Below are 22,730 nucleotides of genomic sequence, written 5' to 3'. Positions count from 1 at the left end.
ATTTAATTAGTGGTTCCCCCCCTACCTAGGGGTTGGGACCCCACATCTGAGGGGTTTTTCCTTTTCTTGCGACTTATACTAATATTGATTATGTTCTGAAGGATTAAATGAGATGCAGCATGCAAACCTGAAGAGAGAGAAAAACAACCCTCTGCAGGTCAGATGGGGGCGCCAAAACGTTACACTTGCAACCACTCAACAGTCACTATTTCATCAAAACAATAAATATCTGTCCACTTGAGCTCTCCAACTATTTCATATTGGTTCATGTGTTATATAATAGTTACGCTTAAAGAAACGGTCCCTTTGCAAACATCTACTGCTGTAATGTCATTGAGCAGATGAGGGCTCCTCTATCAGACCCTGAACTGTAACCTGTGTGAAGGGCTGCTTACTTAAAACATGTCTACATGAGTGCAGGACACTGTTTTGAAACCAACACAAACACTAGGACCGCTCGATAGCCGATCTGAAGCCCGATACTGCGGGGTGTTTTGTACGCTTGCGTGAAACGTCAGCGCTGTGAATGCGGCTGGAGGAGGAGGAGGAGGATGGGACGCTGCTGATGCTGATGCGAGAGCTTTCTGTAATGAACATAGGTGGACTGACGGCCAAATGATGGAGCTTTTTGCTCGTATTTCATCCCCCTTTTTCTTTCACCACTGGCTTCGAGGAGGGACGCTGAAGTGTTTGTGAGACGAGGACGATAGAAGAATCTGCAGAGGTTTCGTCTCGTCACTCGTGTGGCCTGTCTGCTGACGGACACACAGGTGGACTGTCGCTTTGAAAACGGCTTCAAAATGAAGACATAACCGTGGACTATCACGGAGGCGACAGTGTCCCTAGTTGCGTTTTAAACAGCGGGATAGCGTGGCTACTCTTCGGTTACGTTCAGCTGGAAGGGGTACGAGCTGGACTGGCTCGCGCGTTAAGCTAGCTAATAGGCTAATTTCGCTAGCTTAGTCAGCTAGCAGCGTCTCTGGGCCAATGGCACGGAAGAAGTGGGATGCTCGAAGGAGGAGTTAACGTTGGTCGCTATCATGCGTTCGGTGGGAGGTTATTACTGTTCGTGTCGTTATGAGAGATTTAACATTATAGCTCGAGGTTTATTTAGGTTCCAGGTCTGCCCGCATCGTTTCCTCGGCAAATTAGCTTGCGCTGGATAAGAATCGGATAATCGGCTAAGAAAGCTAATGTTGACATACACTGGCGACTTAACGCGTTAACTTATTTGTCAAATTGGCTCACGAGAAGAGATGCTGTCGGTGGTTTTCTGAGACTTTATCGCGGTGATTTGCCAGCTTCCAGACCGAGGTGAAGCATGTTGACGTTGGATGTGCTGAAGCTGAACCATTTGGCATCAACCAGACGTGGATCTGAGGACAGAGCTGAGGCACATAGTAGGTCAACACACGTAAGCGAGGCTAAGACATTACAATGGATTTTGAGTTTACGTTACATTGTTGCCAAGATGTGGATGACAGCTACTGGAGTTAAAACAACAAATAGTATTTGTTAATCCGTTGCCTGACTGTTTTCTAAACCCTACCTAACGTTGATCAATGCTTGCAGGATGCCGTTTAACAACATGGCATTAAAGTGTAAGAGCTGGATCTCGACGACAGCAGTGAGATAGTACACCAGCTTTGTGTAAAGTCGATCACAGAAGTATAAATGGAAGCGACCGTCCTGTCTGGCCCTTTGGGGCTCACACAGTGGGAGTCAGAACATGCGTTTCCTCTCGGATTTCACCCACTGGATTCAGACAATGGAGGTGAGCTAGGTCAAAACAAGGGTGGCCAGACAGGTTTGGATTTCAGAAACGGCGACCAGGAGCAGACATTCCAACAAAGTGAAGAAGAAGAAAACGTTTACCAGGACAAGCCGGTAGTAGAGCTGGACGACCTAATAAATATCTCTGATCTTTCCTGTGGTGGTTTGCAGTTTGAGGGAGATCAGTTCAATAATCCCAACGCTCCTCTCCGTGGTACTTCTCACATAGAGTCCTTCACAGAAAAGCGACCTGATGAGCTGAGTGACTGCACTTTGTCGTGGCTATTTTCTCCCAAACTCACTGATATGGTTGGAAAAAGCTCTGCCCGTGAAGAGGGCCCTCTGGAAACCCTCAGTAGTCAGGCTGAGCTAATGGGGCTCAGTGTGCCAGCCTCTCTGTCGGACATTACCAACACAGGGGATCCATTTCTGTTGGTGGACCTCCTCTCGAATGGACTCTCTTGGCTCCCCCCAGACTCCTCGGGTGAGTCGAACCCACAGGGTGTCAGTGAGGAGCTGGTAGACCTGTCACAAGAGGAGGAGGAGGCAGGGAGGGAGACTTTGTCACTTGAAACCAGAGACACAGGTTTATTCCCTGATCAAGTGACTGATCTGCCTCCAACCTGGAGCTCTACCCAGCCAGGTTTACCTGAGAACTGCCTCCCACCCAACAAAGTCCACACACTGCTGGAGCTCTGCGAAGGATCTGTGCCTTTGTTGGACCTGGAGGTTCCAGATTGTGACGGCAGTCTGAGCCTGCGTCCCGACAGTCCTCCCGCTGTTATCTGCACAGGTGTGCCGTTAGATTTATCAGCAGAGGAGTCAGAGGTAGATCACGCGGGAGCGACTGTAAATAGAAGTGTGACTTCAGAGCGACAAGGTGAGAATGACTCATTTGCTCTGCGTCTGTCAGCCGAACCTTCATCAGCTGAACCTCCATCGCTGACGGTGCCTCTGGCTGAAGATGTCTTCGTCCAGGGGGATTCCACCACTGAGACCTGCTCTGTGGAGAATGAGTCCGCGGGTTTGATGGAGGACAATATTTGTTCTGAGGCCCAAAATCAAGGGAATGGGGCAATGGCGTTGGACCCGTGCTCGACCACGGATGAGGTCCATGACGAGGAAACTTGGGACTTGAAACCCCGGCCGGGTGTCCAGAATGGAGGCGTTCCCGATCCAGCAACCGAACAGAGGGAAGAGGAGAGGTTGCCGGATAGGAACCGGCTCGAAGGAGCAGATTGTCACGAAGTGGCTTCTTTTGATTTCTCCGTTTCGGATTTACACACGTCTTCTCCTGAGGCCGGATGGACTAGTGAGCAAACTGTGGAGACCATTTCTCTCTCTAAGATGGTGGTAGATGACTCACTGCCAATGGTCTCGGCTGTGGATACGAGGGAGGAAGACGTCCCCCCGCTGAAAGCTGTGTTCGACGCTTTAGACCAGGACGGAGACGGCTTTGTCCGTATCGAGGAGTTCATGGAGTTTGCTGCCGCCTACGGGGCCGATCAGGTGAGATGCCTTATTTTTCTGTTGATGTCCTTGTTTTTGAGATTGCAGCAGCAGCCTCTGGGTAATGCATGCTGAGTGAGGCTCTGTGTAAAACCATATAAATGGTTTATAATAGATTTTTCTGCTGAACCTCAGAGAGAGAGAGAGCTTCTTGCAAAAAAAGCCTGCTTAATTCAATGAACTGAAATCTATCTGTCACTTTGCTATCAGCATTGCAAGTCGGTTAGGATCTTAATCTATTTGCAAGTCACTATTTTTAAAAGTAAAGTGAGTCAATGTGGTACAATCAATGTGATAGATTTGGCTAATACCCGTGCGTATTGTTAAAACCATGCCTGGATTAGTCGGTCAGCTATATTTGGTGAGTGTCCAAGAGTCAGGATTTGGGTTATCATCCAGATAAATATGTCAAGCATATTGGCTGTAATGAATTCTGTCCGGCCCAGCACTCCTCCATATGTCAAAAGAAACAAAAAAAAAACCTCAGTGTCTCATTTGCATATTTGGGGATAATCTCTGGAGAAGTCACTCCACCCACATGACCCTCACCCATGTGTTGCTCATGGCCCTTTAGTGAAATAGTTTCACCGTTACTTATACCAGCAGTGAAGGGGAAGAGGGGCTGTTTGCTGCATTAGAGTTTGTCGTTGTTTAATCTATGTAAAGGTATTAACTAAACTGTATTACCCAGATCCTTTGAGGCTCAGGCGTTGGTCTAGTTTTCAACCGGAAGTTAAATTCACAATATACACATTTGACACGTGTCTCACGTCCCCGGAGTAACAATAACGTCAGTTTCTTTTCCTGTCAGACGTGCTCGTCTGTATCTATTTGTTTACAAGAATCTGACTCAGCTTCAGCAAGTGATCACACCATTTGCAAATAATGGTAAAATGCAAACAATGATGCAACCTAACCGGTAGCTGCAACACACAGAACTGTCCTGATGAACATGTATGAGATATCTTTTTTTAAACTCATTTAATGATCTCTATTTCTTCATGAAGATAAGATACTTGCAGTATTTATAATCCATCTAAAAATGTGTCCCTGTGTTGATTTTAGACGGGGGGGCAACATGTTTAATTAAAGAATATATTAACCAGCTCAATTAAAACTCTTTTTGAGGTACTTTGAGCAAGGCCTTTGGGTGATGATGCTTAGTTGTTGGTACTACACACACACACACACACACACACACACACACACACACACACACACAGAGTGTGACGCTGGCTCGCTAACCCTTTTTAATCCCGTCCCTCCCGGTTCAAAGCGCCCCTGGTGCCCCTGACCCGTCCCATGTCTAGCCGTAGGTATCTGTGGCTCCCCAAGCGGGGGAATTGTGAAGGATTAAGAGTGAAATGTATTTCCCTGAGTCAGAGGGAGTCCATGGTCTGGGTGCCAATCCACCAACTAACTGCCCATGACCTTGTTTTAGGGCTAGAGGAGCTTTTGTCATGTTAGTGTGATGTAAATCATTTCCACCTGTTGTTTTGCTAGGCAGTGCTAAAGGTGAGACATTGACATGACACGGGGAGATGGTTTTATTCCATGGGTGTGATCCGTTTCTACTGTTCCTCCGTACTGTTTAGATTCCAGCTGTTTAGATTTGTTTATTTGTGCAGATTGATTACCTGTTTCTTTTTTGGCGATCGAATATCTGGAATCAAGAGCAAATTTGTGCTCTTGAAGGGAACTCTTCTCAGATTTCCCTCCTTTCGTGATCAGAGAGACATGTTGGCATGTTTTGCCTTTCTCATTTGCAATAAGTGAGCACGCAGGAGACGGACTTATCTTCAGAATTTGTGGAATGTTACATAATGCATGAAACCTTTCCGTGGTTTTAGCATTCAGTAGCTGAACTCAAGGACCAGCGGTAAAGTCGGGTCTGATCTAACAAGGCCGACACGCAGCCAAAGTCAGATCGTTTCTTTTGCCGAGGTAGCCGATGGTTCGCTCTTCTCATATCTGCTTGCAGTACATGTGTGCTTCTCATATTTGAATACGCTTTGCCCTCATATGTCCTCGTAGTTCAGTCCTCTGGAGGTTAATTAAAGTGGTTTGAAAAGCCTCCACACCTGCAGATTAGTGAAATATACTGTGGGCCATGGTGGGAAAACAAGTATCTCAGCAGTGTGGTGGAGAAAAGCACAAGGACATAGGTCATAACTCATAAGGACATCCATAAATAACACTTTAAAACAATAAAAAATTTAAATTGCCGGTAGGGATGGAAGCCAAGTGGAAGTCTTGTTAACGGTTACACTCTTACACTTTAGTTGCTATTCCTCTAAAAGAGGAAATTTTGTACAATTTAGTATCTATATTTACTTTTCTAATAGTGTAGTTGGGGGCTAGGAGCAGGCCTGGCATGTGTATTACTGTGTACCACTTTGCAAATATGCCAGCAACCCGTCACCCTCAGCAGGAAGTTATTCAGGAGGTATTTGCATGTGTGTGTTCGGCTGGTGCTTGTATGCTAAGCATGCAAATGTTGTCTCCAGCATGATTCCAGGGAACGATAGTGACCAAGTGCAAACACACACACACACACACACACACACACACACACACACACACACACACACACACAGGTACATCATTGTGGTTTGAATATGAGCATCATGTAATGCAGAAATGAAGTCAACTTTTAAACGCATTTCAACAAGCGGTTTCTCAGCAGAACCCCTTTTTATACTATTCACAACTATTAGAAGGTTGATTTGAAGTCTTTAGATGTCAAGTCAGTCTCGTGAAACCGTCTGATTTACTGTAGTTTTTAGTGTCTTGAAAGACGGACGTCGTCCTCAAACGAGAAATGTCCGGCAGGCATCTGATCTTCGAATTCAGCGATTGAAAAGATCGTTCTAACCCCGGCTCACTGCTTTCGCTCACTGGTTTTGACCCCAATTCTGCACAAAAGCCATATTGAACCGCATTGTGGTCGTGTCTCTCGTGTCGGCCTACACTCCCAACCTACTTTTGGCCAGCCTCCCTCCCCATCACCCGCTGCTTTTATGTACTGCCCCTCTAATCCACAATGGAATGTCCCCATGGCCTGAAACGTCCCCTCTCTTGAGTTCACTTTTTCTGCGTATGTGTGTGCTTTAATGTTTTCATACCCTAAGATCATTCTGCCTTATTCTTCTTCATCTACCGCCAACCCCGCTATAGGCTTACATGATCACGGTTATCGGAGTTTTGTCTTCGGAACTATTGTGAAATACCCCCCCCCCCCCCCCCCCCCAGGGAAAGACTCTCACCAAAAGCGTATTCTTCTCCATGGGGTTACGCACAACAGTGGTCTGTGTGGAGGCGGTCAGGCGTGCCCCGACACTGATTAGACACAAATAGAGGAAACAGAAAAACCACACAGTGCCTTCGCTGCTCCGCACCGCTGTGGGGCTGACAGAGTTGCCTTGGTGTTTTTAAAAAATTTTTTTTTTATATCTGCCTTAACAGTGTCTCTCTGGGCTGTAACAATACATAATACAGTATCTATACAACACTGTGTTTTTGCATTTTAGATACTTATCCAGAAAGTACCATTGTAAAATAGTTTTAAGAAGTACATTTTTATGCCAGTAAACTCTGTAATTATACAGCATGTTGCGAGACCCAAAACAATGGAGGCAGTCAGACAGCAGGTCAAATGTACATTATAACAATCAAAAACAAGAGACCATAGATTGATAATCCGGTGCAGTTGCAACACAACAACATTAAGTTAATTAAATATACATGGGGGGGGGGGCAAGTTTAACAGCCGTGGAGAGGCCTTTCCAGGGTCTCGGGGGCCAAAATACAACTGGATTATAATCCCATTCACCTGTAGTTTTTAGGTTAGACCTAGGAATAGCCAAAAAGACTTTGCTCACAAGACCTGAGGGACCCGGCACCGCTGAAGAAGCTTAACAAGTCTGATGTAGGCCATGGATCGCTTCCACATCATATAGTGCTCTGGTTGCCTCGGCTCTGACAGCGGTTCATCCGGCCCATTAAGTCGTATGTCACTACAGTACACCGCCCTACATACTGCAGACGCAATAACTAACAATAATAATTCACCGCATGTTATAGAAGTTGTCAGAGTCAGGCGCTCATGATTCATCTCTCTGTCGCCTGAGTTTTCATCACCTCACTTAGCAGAGGTGTTTCTGATTCAGCTTCATGGAACAACACTACTTCCTGTGAGCTGCGCTGCTCCGTTGAGGAACGGAAAACTAAAAGCTGCATTCTAACGCCCACCGCTATAACCTCAACCGAACGTCAGAAGTTCAGTTCACAAGTTAAAACACCCGGTTTCTCCCCCAACCCTTCTTCAGCCTACGGCCGGTAGCAAACCTACCGCATGGAAAGGTTGAGCATGTCAGAGATGGCAGTTGGATGAGCCCCTGCATCCGCACACTAAACTTAGCGTTGCAGTGTGAACCAACACTCCTCCTCTCTCTAACTACAGCTGGGCTTAATTCACCAAACCCAGATCATAAGCCCCGGGGTTTGTTGGAGTTTCAGCCTTCTCAGAGTCACAGCTCAGCGTTTCTAAGCAGATCAACTTGTTTTTTATGTGTAACTGATACAAAAAAAGTGTTGAAGACAGAAGCCACACACGCACAGAATGTGAGTCTTGTCTTCACATCGTGTGTGCTCGCTTCCTCGAGGAATAAAGTGAGCTGAAACCACAGAAACCTCGCCCGACATACTCTCAGGCTCCTTCCCAGCTAATTCTGTCAGCAACTGCACGCCTTTAAATTTGACTGTAATAACAGGGTTGGTGTGTAATGCTGGGAGACAGCCCGAGAGATGACATTTAACTTCATCCATTAATTATGTAAATAGATTGGGATTGCTCGGCGCCATCAATAACCGATACAGACGCATATGTAGTACCCAGGTTAGGTCTTTGGGAGCCAGATAACTAAATGTATTATTACGCTCCGATGTCCTGTAATTACTGAAGTGCACATCCGCCTGTTGCCATGTGACTGACTGCAGGAATATACAGCGTGTAGGTGAACTATGTAACTCATCTAACAGCTGAGTGCAGCAAAGTGTCTATGCAGCAAAGGCTGTAGTGCTTCATTTATATACACATGCATGCCTTTAACTAAATGTGCGTTTAAGATAAGATAATGTAACGTCTAATGTAAGAAGGATTCTACAAGGCGTCGTTCATTTATTACCTAAAAACATGTCCCTGGTGCTAACGAGTTGTCTGTAAAGCTTTCGAGAAAATTTTTATTCCTTCTTTTAAGCTCACTCTTGCCCTGAATCCAATAAAGCCAGAAACACTTGATGTCGGCAAAATATGATTTCCTTCAGGAGGTCAGAAGTCGTTTTTTATTGACTTCATGCTCCTGCAATCATAATCTCTGGAGTTCACATAATTCTGCAGTAAAACTGCCGTGTCAGTGAAGTGACCCCAAGAAAGAGTTCTTAGTAGTTTTTAACGTAGCTTACGCTCAGCTCAATGACTGACTTGTTCTTCTGTACGTGTTTTTCCATTGAAGTCAGTGTGCAAACATTGCAGTAAAGTAGTTTCCTTACTGAATTTATGACATCATCCGGAAGCATCTAGGCAGAACTGATGATATTTGAATGTTTCTTTTGTCCTTCAGGTAAAGGATCTGACCAAGTTTTTGGACCCCAGTGGACTGGGAGTGATCAGCTTTGAAGACTTCCACCGCGGAATCTCTGCAATCAGCAATGGAGGTGAGTCCTGAGACGCACGTCTTAACACACACCTGTCATGTCATGTAGGAAGTCCCTTTTATGGACTCAATTGGCCTGTTAAGACTCTGGGGGGCTCCACATTTAATGATCTGTGAAACCTACCTACTAAATATCTTGTGACATCAAAAATCTCTTGTGTTTTTCTTTTTTGACTTATCAGCTGATAACCTAATTCAACAACCTCAGCAGTAAACTCTTGCACCTACATTTAGTCTCCACCATCTGGCTTCACATCTCTGCGTCCCCCACGGCGCCAAATATTGTCGTCAACACAGTGTGTTCACATCCATCGCTCAGCTGACGTGAGGGATTTTTAAAAGAAAAGAGGCAGAAGACCGACCCAAATTCTTTCTAACCGGACTCTTTAACCACTTTACCGCCCTCCTGTTCCACTTTACCAGCCTTAAAATGAATGCTGTGAGTTTTAAGGACTCATACGCTGTATTTCTCCCCTTAAAATGGAAACCTTTTATAAGCCTGTCTTAACAGTTATGTCTCCGGGTCACCTCAGCAGTAAATCTAATCTAACTCTTTAAATTACTTTCAATGGTGACGTCACCGCGATAGTGCGCCGCTTGCCTCAATCCCCACAGGCCTATTGATTGGAAGCACTCTTTCCCACTCGTTCTGGGTTTGCACGGCACCGGTTACTCTCGCCATCAATAAGTCATGCACTGGAAAGCATGAGATACACAGGCACATGGGCTCATTGGCAAGCTCTCAGAGCGGGAGGGTTCGGGGCAGAGAGTCCTATTCACCTAAATTATTTACCGTCCTCTCTGTTTCACCCGCTGTGTCACGAGTTGTGTTGTAAAGTCAGATTACACAGATCTGCCTGTTTGGGCATATACTCTCATATCCTGTAACCATGATGTCATGGGTCATAATCCAGCCGGGGATCATTATGTTCCCGTAACACGCCGTCCTGTCTTTTCCTGCCTCTCGTCTGGTGTAATCAGAAATACGGAGAGTGACTCAGATATGTTTCGCTGGGAGACATTGGTGTGCGAAGAACAGACCTCTACTGTAACGTCCCAGGTCACTCACACGCTGCTGACAGAATTCCACTATGCTCGTTAAAAGGGGGGAGTGCAGCCCCCCCCCCCCAAACCTGCTGTCTAGTTTCAATACAAACTTAATTGCACTCCACCTTCTTTTTAACTTAACTTCTGCGCCACTTCTTACTGGCAGGGATACCTTTTTAAATAAAGACAGGCCTGCAGGCCGTGGAAATGCCTTGCCCCCTGTCGTGGCTGTGGCATGTCTGGAACAACAACAGTTGGTCTAGAAAACCTCTCAGTGGGGTGGGGGGGGGGGCACAGCAGCCCTTTTGGGTGTACTGGCAGCTCTGGAGAACACTGTTTGTGTTCTATTCTCTCAGCAGGGTGCCATTGCCATTCACAGCTCTGTTTACTAGATACACGAGCCACACTGGCTCCATCTCGTCTGGCTCAGGTTACATCGCAGGTGCTCTCAACAGAAGCCCGTATTGACACATTTGAATTGGATATGGGTGGCTTCTTGTCCTTTTTTATTGTTTTATTTTGCCCATTCACTCATTACATGAGGCCTTGAAATGCGAGTGTGTAAAAGTTACATAATGTTTACGGTCACATCTCGCTGAGATTTCTGACTGTGGTCGGGCCGTTTGGACTCGCACTCTAAAATGTGCTGATTGCGTACTCGAGCAAACACATTACAGGCAGAAATATCAGTTCGCCAAAGACAGATATTCACTGTTAAGAGTGGAGTTACATTCATTCCTTTGCAAAACAAAGAGAAATGGAAGACTTTATCTGAAAGAACGTCAGATAAAATGTCCTCATGATTAAGAGTAAAACACAAACGCATTGTAATCTATTATTAGATTAGATTAATGTGTGAAAACATTCAGTTGTAATGCAATTATATTACACAGTACATTAGTATTATACTGTATGAGATGTATCATGATTACAATCACAGGCCTGCAGTAGCAGCCACCCGTTTACCTTCAGATGAAGAGATATGGAGCGGCCTTGGTCCCGTCATAGATCTTGGCAGACATTTAGATGAACGTTTTAACACCGTTAACCAGAGAGCGGGGCGTGAACAAAAGCAATATCCGAGATTGCTGTCTCATTATCATTCTGTCCGCTTCAGAAATAATGCCCAAATAATGAATCAGTGTAACGGTGGATTTGCAGTCTATTAGTAGTAGCATGCTACATTTTTATCAACTCTGCCGTGACGCCTTCTTTCTCCATTTCTTCGTTTGTTTGCACACGGGCAGAGGTGCTGCTCACGCCGGTCTTGTGTCTGTTGAGCCTCCTTTTCGCTGTTTGACTTTATCTGTTTGTTCTGCACACATTAACCCCCCCCCCCTTCACCCTCTCATATGCGCAGGTCCGGAGCCGCAGCTCTACAATGTAAACTACAGTCCAGGCGATGGAGCTGTGGGCTGTCCCGAGGAGTACGACGAGGTGAGGCGCTGCACAGGAGAGCTTAGCCTCTCTCTCTACTGTTGTGTGTATGTGGTCCAGTTGTGCGTTAGGTTCCCATCGGTTGCACACAGCAGCACAGTGTGACGGTTCACAGGGCTGAACTCCGCGTGCACTCTCACTCTCTTCCCACTGTAATTCACCGAGTGGCTTGCAGAGGCTATCATTATCGCTCTGTGAATGTTCCACAGGCTGAACACGCCGGGGTTGGCTGACGCTAAACAGCATCTGGCTGGCGAGGCTTTCGAGTATTCTTTGACAAATATTGAATTAGCTGGAATGTGCCCCGAGTTTTTTTTTTTTTTTTTTTTTTTTTTTTTTTTTTTTGTTTTTGTTTTTGTTTTTTTTAACATGCGAGTGGACTCGTGTTTTTACAGTTGTGGTCCGCATATCTGGGATTCCTGTTTCCTCCTGTGCGCTGTAACTTGTGTATATTTAACCATCATTGTTGCTGAGCCCCACAAAATTGAAACGTTTCTGCTGTTGTGTGTACTTTGAGCAGTGCAGGGCTACGAGTGTTGTTTTAGTGGTTGTACACTGCACAGTGTCGGCTCCCTCTCTCGGTATGGGTTAGAAGTGCAGTCCTATGCACCACAGTCTGTGCAAAGGAGTTCCCTCCGCTTCATGAGTTGATGATTTCATGATTAAATCAGGCATTTGTTAATGTTATGTTTAGTTACATACGATCACTCGATAAACTCCTTTTATGTTTTATTCCAATGTTACAAATTGGACAAAAAAATGGCCACTAACAATGTGTAAGGTCCAGAGGTGTATTAAAGTTTCTTTGCTGTTTACTGGAACTCGTAAGTGGAGTTTTTTGGGGGAAGTTTGTGTTTATGTTTGAGGTAGACGCCACACCTGTGTCCATGGCCTTGTTTTTCCCCTCCGAGTTTCTGGCAGAGGAGGGTTCCTCTCTCTCAATGGCCGTGCTGTTCTAGACCTGTTTGCTTTCAAAACAGACAAGGTAAGGCTGAGGCCGGGCACGAGAGAAAAGCAACGCCCCGTCCGCCACGCTTTTCCTTTAATAAATATTTATTTCCGTTGCTAAATTTCACATTTCCATCTCACATTTTGACTCCTAAATACAACCAAATAACAACCGTAATCATCAACAGTAATGCAGGTTCTGCACTGACAGATGTTACTCTTCTATTGGCTCACAGTCGGACAGTTCTAACTTGAGAGCGCTGGTTGATTGAGCATTACAGCTGACTTCTGCTACTCTTTGGACTTTGTCTCTGTCTCCTCCCCTCTGACCACCCAGCGGAGCTGAACGAAGTGTCACAGTAGTTTCCCTTTTTTTTTTTTTTTTTTTTTTTATCAAATGTACTCTCTGTTGGAGTGAAGGTGAGCAGGCATTTGTAGTGATTAGCTCTCACGGCAGGCTGGCCTCCCTGTCGCTGTGAGAATGGTTCTGGGCCCTGCTTCTCCTCTCGACGCTGCATTTATAATGGTACGTTGTGCTTTCCAGCAGGACTCACCTGCCTTTGATATCTGATAATGTGTCTGTAGTCGCTGACAGCATTCAGATGTTCTTTTTTTTTGGCATGTGTGTGTTTGGTGCTGAGCATTTGGTGCTTGTTACTCAGAAAGTCTAAACTAATCTCTTTTAGTTTGAACTCGTTGCTTAGAGGTGTCGATGCAGCAGGTTTTTCACTTGGAACAGCCATCTGAATCACAGCAGACTGTCTCTGAAGCCTGTTTGTGCTCTGCGATTTGTTTGGTAGTTGGCGTCAGGAACTACTGGCTCTATAAATATTCAAAATAGACCATCTTTGAAACGGCTTGGTTTTTTTTTTCACACTGTTTGATCAACCTGTAAGTGTGATTGCTGCCTTTTTGTTTCACATAATTGCAAATAATCCTGGTTTGAAATAACACCTTATGACTTTTTAGAGCCAGAAATAATCATTACAATGATGGTAACAGCTTGATGGGCACTACTTGAATTGCTTTACTGGAGCAAAGTTTTCTAGAGCCATGTTATTCTTTTAATCACATAATACAGTATGTATAAACACTCTGTTTGTGTTCATGCCCTGTGGTCACCTCGGATGAATTATTCAGATCGGTATTTGCTCACTGCTTGATGGGCAAACTGTAACGTGTTTGTTTTTCGATCTGTTTTGTTTTTTTGTTCCGGCAGCAAAACGAGGTGACGGACAGCGCGTACCTGGGCTCGGAGAGCACCTACAGTGAGTGTGAGACCTTCACTGATGAGGACACGGGGGCCCTCGTACCGCCCGAGATGCACGAGGACGTGGAGACGGACAGCGGCATCGAGGCCACGCTGCACGACCCTGAAGACGGCGGAAATAGGTCGGTCTGAATATCACAATGTTTGGCCCAATATGCTCATATTTCCTGGATTCATATCAGTCGGTTTTAATTTCTCTTATGTTCATGGGTTTATAATTAATATAATTAACTTTGTGCACTGGAAAGTACCCAGTTATCTTAAGTCCCCATCAACACCAGCACTGCCCACTCAAAGCAGTCAAAATAGAAAAGGCTATTTGCTCTTTCCTGACTACTGCTGCATTCTGAATCTCCTGCAAATGGGCTGATGTGATGAGTCTCTCCTCCTGACGCACAGCTATCAGTCTGTGTCACAAGTCCTCTGAAGATGAGTTGGCATTATTTCGGACTTTAGTGTTGAGTCTTTAGTAAAAGTAATTCATCCGTTTAATTCTACCACATTAGACAAAGTAGCACCACAGTGAACTACATGTGATGACAAAGTAATGAATCATTTTGGACCAGAAACACAGCATCGAGCTGTCTCCGTGCTGCTGTCATCCATTAGGCTCTGTTCACGCAAAAGAAATCTGATCTGAGCAATGAATCCGAATTGACCGCTCAGGCTTGCAATGTGAACGTAGTCTTATTTGCGTCAGATGAGTTGGAGATTCTCTTGTTGTTAAAGACGGGTAGTTGCTGCAGATGAGGTCTTTATGCCTGTGCGTGCATGTTCTCGTTGATAAAGCACTCGGGGCCAACACAAGGGAGGAAGTGCAGAGAGAACCGAGGCCTTATCTGCTGACGCTGTGACCCGTCTGTCCGGCTCGGTGACTGCTTGGAGCGGTCTGCCTGACGGGGATGTGTTTGGACTTCCTATTCCATGATTGAGCCTTGAATTCCAGGAAGTGTTGAGTTAGCTCTTTTTTTTTTCACCTTTTTATTTTTTTTTTCTGTGACATGGGCTCATCTCATTCTCTCCCCTCCACTTGTCCACTGCTGACGGGAACAACAACACTCTTATGATTTATATTCTGTTCACCAGAAGAGTATCAGCTTCTATGAAACATATGAGCATGTTCTTCATGCCCAATCCTTTTAAGGGGTTTTCAAAGTCTCAAACTAATGTGCTACTCACAGAGATTCCATGTTGACTATGAGTAAATGCAACAAAAAGGTCAATGTGTGAACTGTGATTTTGCCGTGTGTTAGCCCTGCTAACTTTAGCCTTATTAAGGGTCGGAGTAAATGCACTGGACCGGGGATTAAGAATGTAACAGGATTAGCCTCCCCCACCCTCCCCTGTCTTACCCGTGTCCCCACACACATTTGGCCCTCGGACGGTCAGCAGGACTGTCTGTCGGCCGTCGCTTAGCCTCAAATCTGATTAACCCACTCGCAGTCCAGCCTTTCTGGTGCAGCTCCAGCTTCTTTCAGGTGGCACGGTACAATGCGGCGTCAGTCATGTGGCACTGACAGGCAGCTCGTTAGAACCGCAGACTTTGCCTGTTTTCAAAAGCAGACCCCCTTTTTGTTTTTCTCCCCGCTGGAGAGTTGTGGGTTTTTTGTTTTAAATCGGTGTACCCTGTGAAACTTCAGGATTCCACTCTGGTTGTCCGGTGTTGTGACTCCAGTTGCTCCGCGGCTTTCACGCCAGGGCAGTGGAGGGCGTTCAAAGATGCGTTCGCTCTCGTCACCGTCCCTCTGCGTGATGGACCTCAATATGGGGCCACGTAGTAAGAGCCTGAGTAAAGGGTAAGTGACTATTGGTTGTTTATTTAACGTTGCGGCAGCTCAAACTGCATTGTTGTCTGCTTAAAAGGAGACGTTTGCAGCCTGACCGCTTCTTTTTTTTTTTTTTGATGTGTAACAGTTTTAGGTTTTCACTCTGTAAATCAAGGTGATGCTTTAGCTTTAAAGTTGGACCGATGAGTGTCATTTGTCTTGTAAACAAGCAGAATGGGGTTCTGCCATTGTGTGCTGAGAAGGCAAGCTTTTCTGCTGATTCGGACGTCCTCGTCCTGTGTGTGCCTCAGACATCGAGCACATCCTGTTGGACAGCAGGAAAGTCCGGCTTTCCAGCTTTCCTGTAAAATGAGCATCAAAGACTTTATTTACAGAATCTTCACAGCAGCGACTTCCAGATCCAGCCTGTAGAGGTTTTCTTTCAGTTGTATTAAAATAACCAACCAGTTATGAAAGTCATAGTCGCAGCCCTTTCTGTCAGCGCAGTGAAGAACATGTTTTACGCTTGACCCTCTTTAAGCTACCACCATGTTCCTCTCACATGTGCCCCATCGTGGTTCAGCGTTGCCAGCGAGGCACAAAGCATTTGGTTTCAGCCAAAGCAGACGTTTGGGATTAATGTGAATTAACAGATTACCTTTTGAAGACAAGCGATCGTCCAACTTGTCCAGTTGCGCTCTTCGTGGGGGGGGGGGGGATTCATTGTACGTGTTTTGGGATTTTACAGCAGGCTCTAGTCATTTCCAGGCTTCTGGGTCCAAAACACCAACAACTTGTGATCCAGACAGTATTGCAGTCAAGGTCCCATAGCATGTCTCTTTTCTTTGAATGTCAAAAAGGCCTCGTTTGGTTTGGCTGACATTGTGGTTTTGTTGCTGTTTATACCCAGTCAGACTACTCTGTTGTTGTATACACACACACATACTCACACTAATCCATTCTTATGTGCCCTTCAGGTTTTCCCTGAACTCTGAGCTACATGACCACTCGCTGGTGACGGTCATCGGCGGAGAGGAGGAGCACTTTGAGGACTTCGGGGAAAGTAACACCTCGGAGTTGCTGCTGGAGAGCGGCGTGGAGGGGACCGAGGGGGGGGGCGACTCCTCTCTCGTGGAGCCGCCTGAGCAGATCAATGGCTCCTCCCTGCTGTCTCCCAGGTATGAGGACCTCTGACAAAGACGTTTACACTTTTCACACGTTGAACTCGAATGTTGCATGAAGTCATATCGCCTGAAGATTATTTAAACGATGTGGATGTCATTATAACTTTCTTTTTTATCAACCTCTCCTGATAAGAGGTGTGACAGTGATACATTCTCAGCTGTGCTGTCCAGGTTCTAATGCCCTTATTTACGTTCTTCGGAGAGAATGTTTCTCTTTCGACAAAGACACCGAGGTCGAACGATGATAAGAGCTATCTGGAGACGTCCTTCCCGCCCCTTATCTGCCTCCTTTTCTGGCGAAGGGCGAACATTAATGAAGTGTATACAAAGTTCACTGCATCAGTCTTACTCTCACTGTTGCAACGCTTATTAGAAATGTGGATAATTGGGCTAAATAAAAATTTACAAAATGTACAAATTTATCTATATATCTATCTATCTATCTATCTATCTAAATCCTGCTATAAAAGTGTGCCTCCTTTTAATTTGCCCTTGTGAGATCCCGAGTAGTCTGAGTAAATGTTATGTAAGTTAAGTCTTAAGGGAGGCGCCTGTTGCCAAGCCTTCTGGGACGGACAGACGGAGTATATAACAAGCTTTGCATCTGGCCTGCAGTCGTACAGACACAGGTAGACTTTAACAGTGGGACAAATGTCTACACATGCATAACACACGTCTCTCTGTGGCGCTACTCATTTGTTTTGTAGCCTTTTCCCAGTCATCTTTGTCCTCCCTCCTCCTCTCTGTTTTCATCAGAGACTAAAAGCCGGATAATGCGCAATTCCCACTCGGGTGATATTTCTGTGATTTGCCAGGAAGCTGTTAACAACCAACTGCCCTGTTATTGTAGCTCATTGACAATAGGGAAATAAGAGGTTACTGTAACAACCTTACTGTTAGAAATGCTTTGCAATCTTGACGCATCAAAGTGAACAAAGGATGTACAAAATACAAATATGGGTTGATTATGAATCCTCAAAATCAATGAAATTAAGTCAGTGAATTACATGCAGTATGTGAGTGATTACATGTCATACAAGTTGGTGGTGGTTGGGCCCAAAAAAACTAAATCATACCCAAAAAACATATTACCACATCCCACAAACTTCACCCACTCAGACCGAATGCGTCACCCTGTTTTTGAGCAAATCGTGCTCATCGTTGGCTCATGTAGCAGTGCTGCCTACACACACACACGCCCACACGTGTATCCATCTACATATCACAGCTCTTTGACTACACGCACACACACACACTGCTGGGGGGGGGGGGCTCTCAGTCTGTTCTTCAAAAACACACACAGCGCTCCAAGCATTACTTTAACAATCGCACCCTTCATGCTGCAAATGGCTCAATACGACATCGTCACACGACCGTCAAGTGCCACTCGCTCCAAGTCAGCCGCTCGCTCCAAGTCAGCCACGCCATGTCTCCGCCTACGTAAACAGGAAGCTGTGCCAGAGTGTTGCATAATGCAGACCTGACTCGCTCCCTGACTGAACAATCAGCTGGCAGAGGTGATGTGAGGAGAGGTTTTTTTTTTTTTACTTAATTGCAACCCTAGGCAAAGATGTTGAATAGACAACAATGTTTGGCAGTAGGGAAAGAAAATCTCCTTTTTATGTTTCCTTACGCCGCACAGAAAACAAATCAAAGCCACACTGCGGTCTCTCTCACGCCTCCCTCCCGCTGTCTTCCTTTACTCTTTCAAACTCTCCTGTGTATTTTCACTAACACCTCCTGCAACCCCCCAGAGGTATTCCTGTCCCACCTCAGTGCACCCCTTCTTGTCCGTCACTCACCACTTCCTCCTCCTCTTCCTCCCTGTTTTCCTCTTTCCAGTGCACCCGCTCCTCTCCCTGACCGCTTTCAGAGCTTCCTCAGGGAGGAGGCGCTGGACTTTTTCTGTAGCCAGTGTCACAAACAAATAAGTCGTCTGGAGGACCTCTCCACACGCCTCAATTTCCTAGAGATGACTAGGTAACCCGCCCTTCACAACCCACTCCGACTATAAGCTGTGTGCACGTGTTTGCCGTGCTGATTAGAAACAGTACCATGCATGTTCTCATAATGTGTGCGGACTGTGTTGTACTGGCATGGTGTGTGCTACACATTGTACTCTCACACATTCATTATGGTTTATTTTGTGGGTGTGTGTTTTGAGCCCACTGTTCCCAGTCCTCTCTTTTTGTGTGTTAATATTTCACATTTGGTATTCATTGATTGGAAAAACTCACTGAAGGTATTTCAGTGGCTACCATGCTCCTTCTCATTGTTGCCATCTGTACAAATTATGATTTGTCACTCGTGCATAACAAACATTTTGCTCATCTGACAATAAGCGGATTGTAGAAATCTGAAATAATAACCCCAGGTATCACAGGTGAGTGGTGTCCAGTGTGTTCTCCACGTCATTTTCCCCCATGCTTCATTTGTGTTGTTGCAACATGACCGCCGGTAGTGAAGTAAAGCTCTTCAAAGAAACTGCTTTTATCAGAACAGACTTGCTGATCCAGGATTACTGACCAGTAGCTCTATTACAGAAACTTAGTAATGCGTAAATCCTATTTGATCTGTTCAGCAACTGAATTTGCAATAAGTCGTGATTCTAGAGCTTCAGAATTCACTTTCAGGAATTTAGAAATCTATAAAACTCCTATTTAAGGTTTCATTTAAAGTCTCTGTAATGGGTCAAAACTTATCCTAAATCAGCACTTGTCAGACTCTGCTGCTGTGTTTGTGTTGGATTGTTGTGATGTGATTAGTCAGTGACGAACCAGCTCAATACGTCCTGTTTCCTGTGGGGCTCCAATGCCAGCAGAGAGAGGGACGGGGGTTGGATCGGACGAATACCAGGAGATGGTGTCTCTTTCCTTTATCCTTTTTCTCTTCCTGACCATTTTTCCTGTTGTTTTGTGTGTCTACCCCCCCCCCCCCCCCCCCCCCCCCCCCCCCCCCCCCCCCAAATCCAGTTCTGGCAAGAGGCTGTCCAGCAAGAAAGTAGCAAGGTAAGCCAAACAGCTACTCTGGTTTCAGTACGTTTATATTCCTACTATGTGAGTTTTTGAAACGTGAACTGGCTCTAGAGATTGATGTTTTTGTTTCCTCTACATGTGCAGACATCTCCTCCAGAACAGCTCAATGACTCTGGACACGATGAGCGACTTGACGCGGGACATCCTGGAGCTCGCTGACAACGACATCACAGACAAGGTGAGGGCTCATCTGATGCATCTTTTCCAGTTATTTACACTTGTGAGCTGCCACAGTTGTCACCTGTTAACAGTAGTTGTTAAAGGAAGAAGGAGCATTACAATACATGTGGATGTTTTTGCGTTACTAACATTCAGACATGCACTTTTCCCCCAGGTGCTCCTCCTTGAGCGTCGAGTGGCGGAGCTTGAAAAGGAGTCTGAGTCATCCGGGGAGCAGCACACGCGGCTGCGCCAGGAGAACCTTCACCTGGTGCACCGGGCCAACGCCTTGGAGGAGCAGCTGAAGGAGCAGGAGCTCCAGGCTGACGAGCAGCTGCAGCAGGAGACCCGTCGTCACAAGGAGGCCCTGATCAAGCTGGAGCGGGAGAGGGGGCTGGAGCTGGAAAACCTGCAGGCCAGGTGAGCAGAAGCATCTGGATCTTTACAACAGTGTTTGATACCCTGAGAAGTTTGCACTTTTTGTTGTCTCATGCGTTCATTGTGGCTCTACACTGCCACCCTCTGGCACTAACCTGCCACTGAACGTAAGCCGTTTCCCTGTGGTACAGCGTCCTTTACTCTCAACAAGCAGTGTCCCCTTTGTGGCTGTAACGTAGGGTTCTGATGCGTATCTGTGTTTGTTTCTCAGGCTGCAGCAGCTGGACGAGGAGAACAGTGAGCTGAGGTCATGCGTTCCTTGTCTTCGAGCAAACATCGAGAGACTAGAGGAGGTGAGAGCAACAATATCCCATCTGTTGGTTTGTTTTGCCTTTTGTTGTTCCATTTCTTACCAGCCTTTTTTTTTTTTTTTTTAACCGTCCAGGAGAAGAGGAAGCTGCAGGATGAGACAGAGGCCATGTCCGACAAGTTGCAGGAGGAGACGGAGTCCCGCAGGAAGATGGCCGACAAGCTGAGCCACGAGCGCCACCAGAGCCAGAAAGAGAAAGAGTGCACTCAGGAGGTGGGACTGGTTTCTCTATGTACAAAATAAACAGTACTCTGTGTACAAAATATTCCAACACAGCGTAGAGTTTGACAACATCCTTATCATGTACTAAATGTTCCGGTTTTTGTCCTACAGCCCTTACGTTATGAGATTCCTAATAACTTAACTTGATTTATTTCGCCGCAGCTCATCGAGGACTTGCGTAAACAGCTCGAGCACCTACAGCTCTACAAGCTGGAGGCTGAAGCAAAGAGAGGGCGCACACCTGGCGCGGGGCTGCAGGAGTATCAGACACGGACCCGCGAAGCCGAGCTGGAGCAGGAGATCAAGCGACTCAAACAGGTAGCACGCACATTCCGGAAATGGGCGAATGTTTTAGGATCAGGCCTGTACCGTTCTTTTATGACGTGTTTACATTCGACTTATAAACTCTCCAGGACAACCGCAGCCTGAAAGAGCAGAACGACGAGTTAAACGGCCAGATCATCAACCTGAGCATCCAGGGAGCCAAGAACCTGATGTCGGCCTCCTTCTCCGACTCCCTGGCAGCTGAGATCAACAACGTGTCTCGCGTAGAGGTGGGTTTTAGGAAACGGGGAAGAATCTGTGAAACAAGGGTTTGTCCCGTGACCCTGTTTTCACTTTTAACCCCACTGTCTCTCTGTTTCTAGTTGATGGAGGCGGTCCACAAACAGGAGGAGATCAACTACAGACTCCAGGACTACATTGACAAGATCATCGTGGCCATCATGGAGTGCAACCCCTCCATCCTGGAGGTCAAATAGACACCATTTTGCAGCCAGATGGCCGCTCACAGTGACGCCTCGGGCTGTTCAAAATATCGGAGACTTGGCTTAAATAGAACTACCAGGAGACGATGTGAAAATAATTTTGGTAGGAAAAACAACAATGCACTCAACTCATCCAGCTCCCCCCCCCCTAAAAAAAGAAGGATTTAACATTTTGAAGAAGTCCATGGCTGTCAGAGAGAATAAGCAATTTTTCAGTTAGACATCCCTCGAGTCTGTGAGTGTATGAGTTAACCCCTTCCTGAACACACTTGGGTTCTGGTGACCTCCATGTATTTGGTTTGAGGGACCCGAGTCTCCCTTGTTGAGTGTGTGAATGTGTTAATGTGTGCAAGAGGTCAGTATTATAACCGGGGGGAAAAACATCTTCCTGTCCCAAAAAAAACAACAAAGTGTCAATGTTTGATTGAGCTAAAAAAACAACAACAATCAGACAATTCTACAGCACCAACAGGCCTTAAATGAAAGGTGATCCCAGTATTCATTGATTCTGCCGTACAGGCTATGTTAACTATGTTAACTATGTGAACTGGGACGGTGGAGGTATGTGGGCTGTGATCTCCTGACCCAGGCTGAATCGTGTTTTACTCAAATGTGACGAAGCCGTATGAAGCGCTGGGCAGGAGAGTGGAGCGGCAGTTTCCTCTTTTCAATTAGTCTTTAATGTGTTTAAAGCGTGCGGTGCTGCCTACCAGTCCCTCCAACAGTTTGTCCTTTAACCGAGCTCAACTGTTTTTCCAGTGAACCCAAAGTGAGGGACGTTTCTAAGGGGGTGGATGATGAGAAATGCCCGGAGGGTTTCGCGTGTGTGTGTGTGTGTGTGTGTGTGTGAGAGGTGTTTGACTATTCCGTTTTGTTTATTTTTTTGCGCAGCGTTAGCTTTGAAGGTTTGAAAAAACAGCTTGGTGACACTAGCGAGTAATGTGAAGGAACATGGGTGGTTTATAATGTGTTTCATCTCATTTTGTTTTTGTTTTACAATGAAACAGGGTCCCGGAGCTCAGGTGGGCTGGAAACCTCAAGTGGAAAATAAAATAAAAAATACTACATTTCCCATCACTCCCTGGCAAAAAACCATCTGACATAACTCGAGCTGATCTCACTGAAGTGTAGACTGGGTGCTCTAACTGACA

The 22,730-nt window shown here is 45.9% G+C and overlaps 1 protein-coding gene across 4 annotated transcripts; it reads left to right on the top strand.

Annotated features, from left to right (window-relative positions):
• Positions 1–508: 508 nt before the first annotated feature.
• On the top strand, positions 509–22,108 carry rab11fip3 (RAB11 family interacting protein 3 (class II)). Of its 4 annotated transcripts, none has more exons than XM_031843325.1 (15): positions 509–1,400; positions 1,573–3,282; positions 8,904–8,997; positions 11,404–11,480; positions 13,648–13,820; positions 16,442–16,642; positions 18,491–18,628; positions 19,621–19,656; positions 19,768–19,861; positions 20,018–20,262; positions 20,492–20,573; positions 20,666–20,803; positions 20,975–21,130; positions 21,226–21,366; positions 21,460–22,108. In XM_031843325.1, the coding sequence occupies exons 2-15, from the start codon at positions 1,675–1,677 to the stop codon at positions 21,571–21,573; spliced, it is 3,297 nt and encodes a 1,098-aa protein (XP_031699185.1). In that variant the 5' UTR covers positions 509–1,400; positions 1,573–1,674; the 3' UTR covers positions 21,574–22,108. The 4 variants fall into 4 exon arrangements, with proteins under 4 accessions (XP_031699185.1, XP_031699184.1, XP_031699186.1 ...); XM_031843324.1 differs by having other exon boundaries at positions 509–1,414; XM_031843326.1 differs by lacking the exon at positions 18,491–18,628 and having other exon boundaries at positions 509–3,282.
• The last annotated feature ends 622 nt before the right edge of the window (positions 22,109–22,730 follow it).

The sequence above is a fragment of the Anarrhichthys ocellatus genome, unplaced genomic scaffold, assembly GCF_004355925.1.
Source record: "Anarrhichthys ocellatus isolate YVR2014 unplaced genomic scaffold, GSC_Weel_1.0 scaffold4, whole genome shotgun sequence".
In the NCBI taxonomy this organism is placed as follows: domain Eukaryota; kingdom Metazoa; phylum Chordata; class Actinopteri; order Perciformes; family Anarhichadidae; genus Anarrhichthys; species Anarrhichthys ocellatus.
This window is presented reverse-complemented; position numbering and strand designations above follow the sequence as displayed.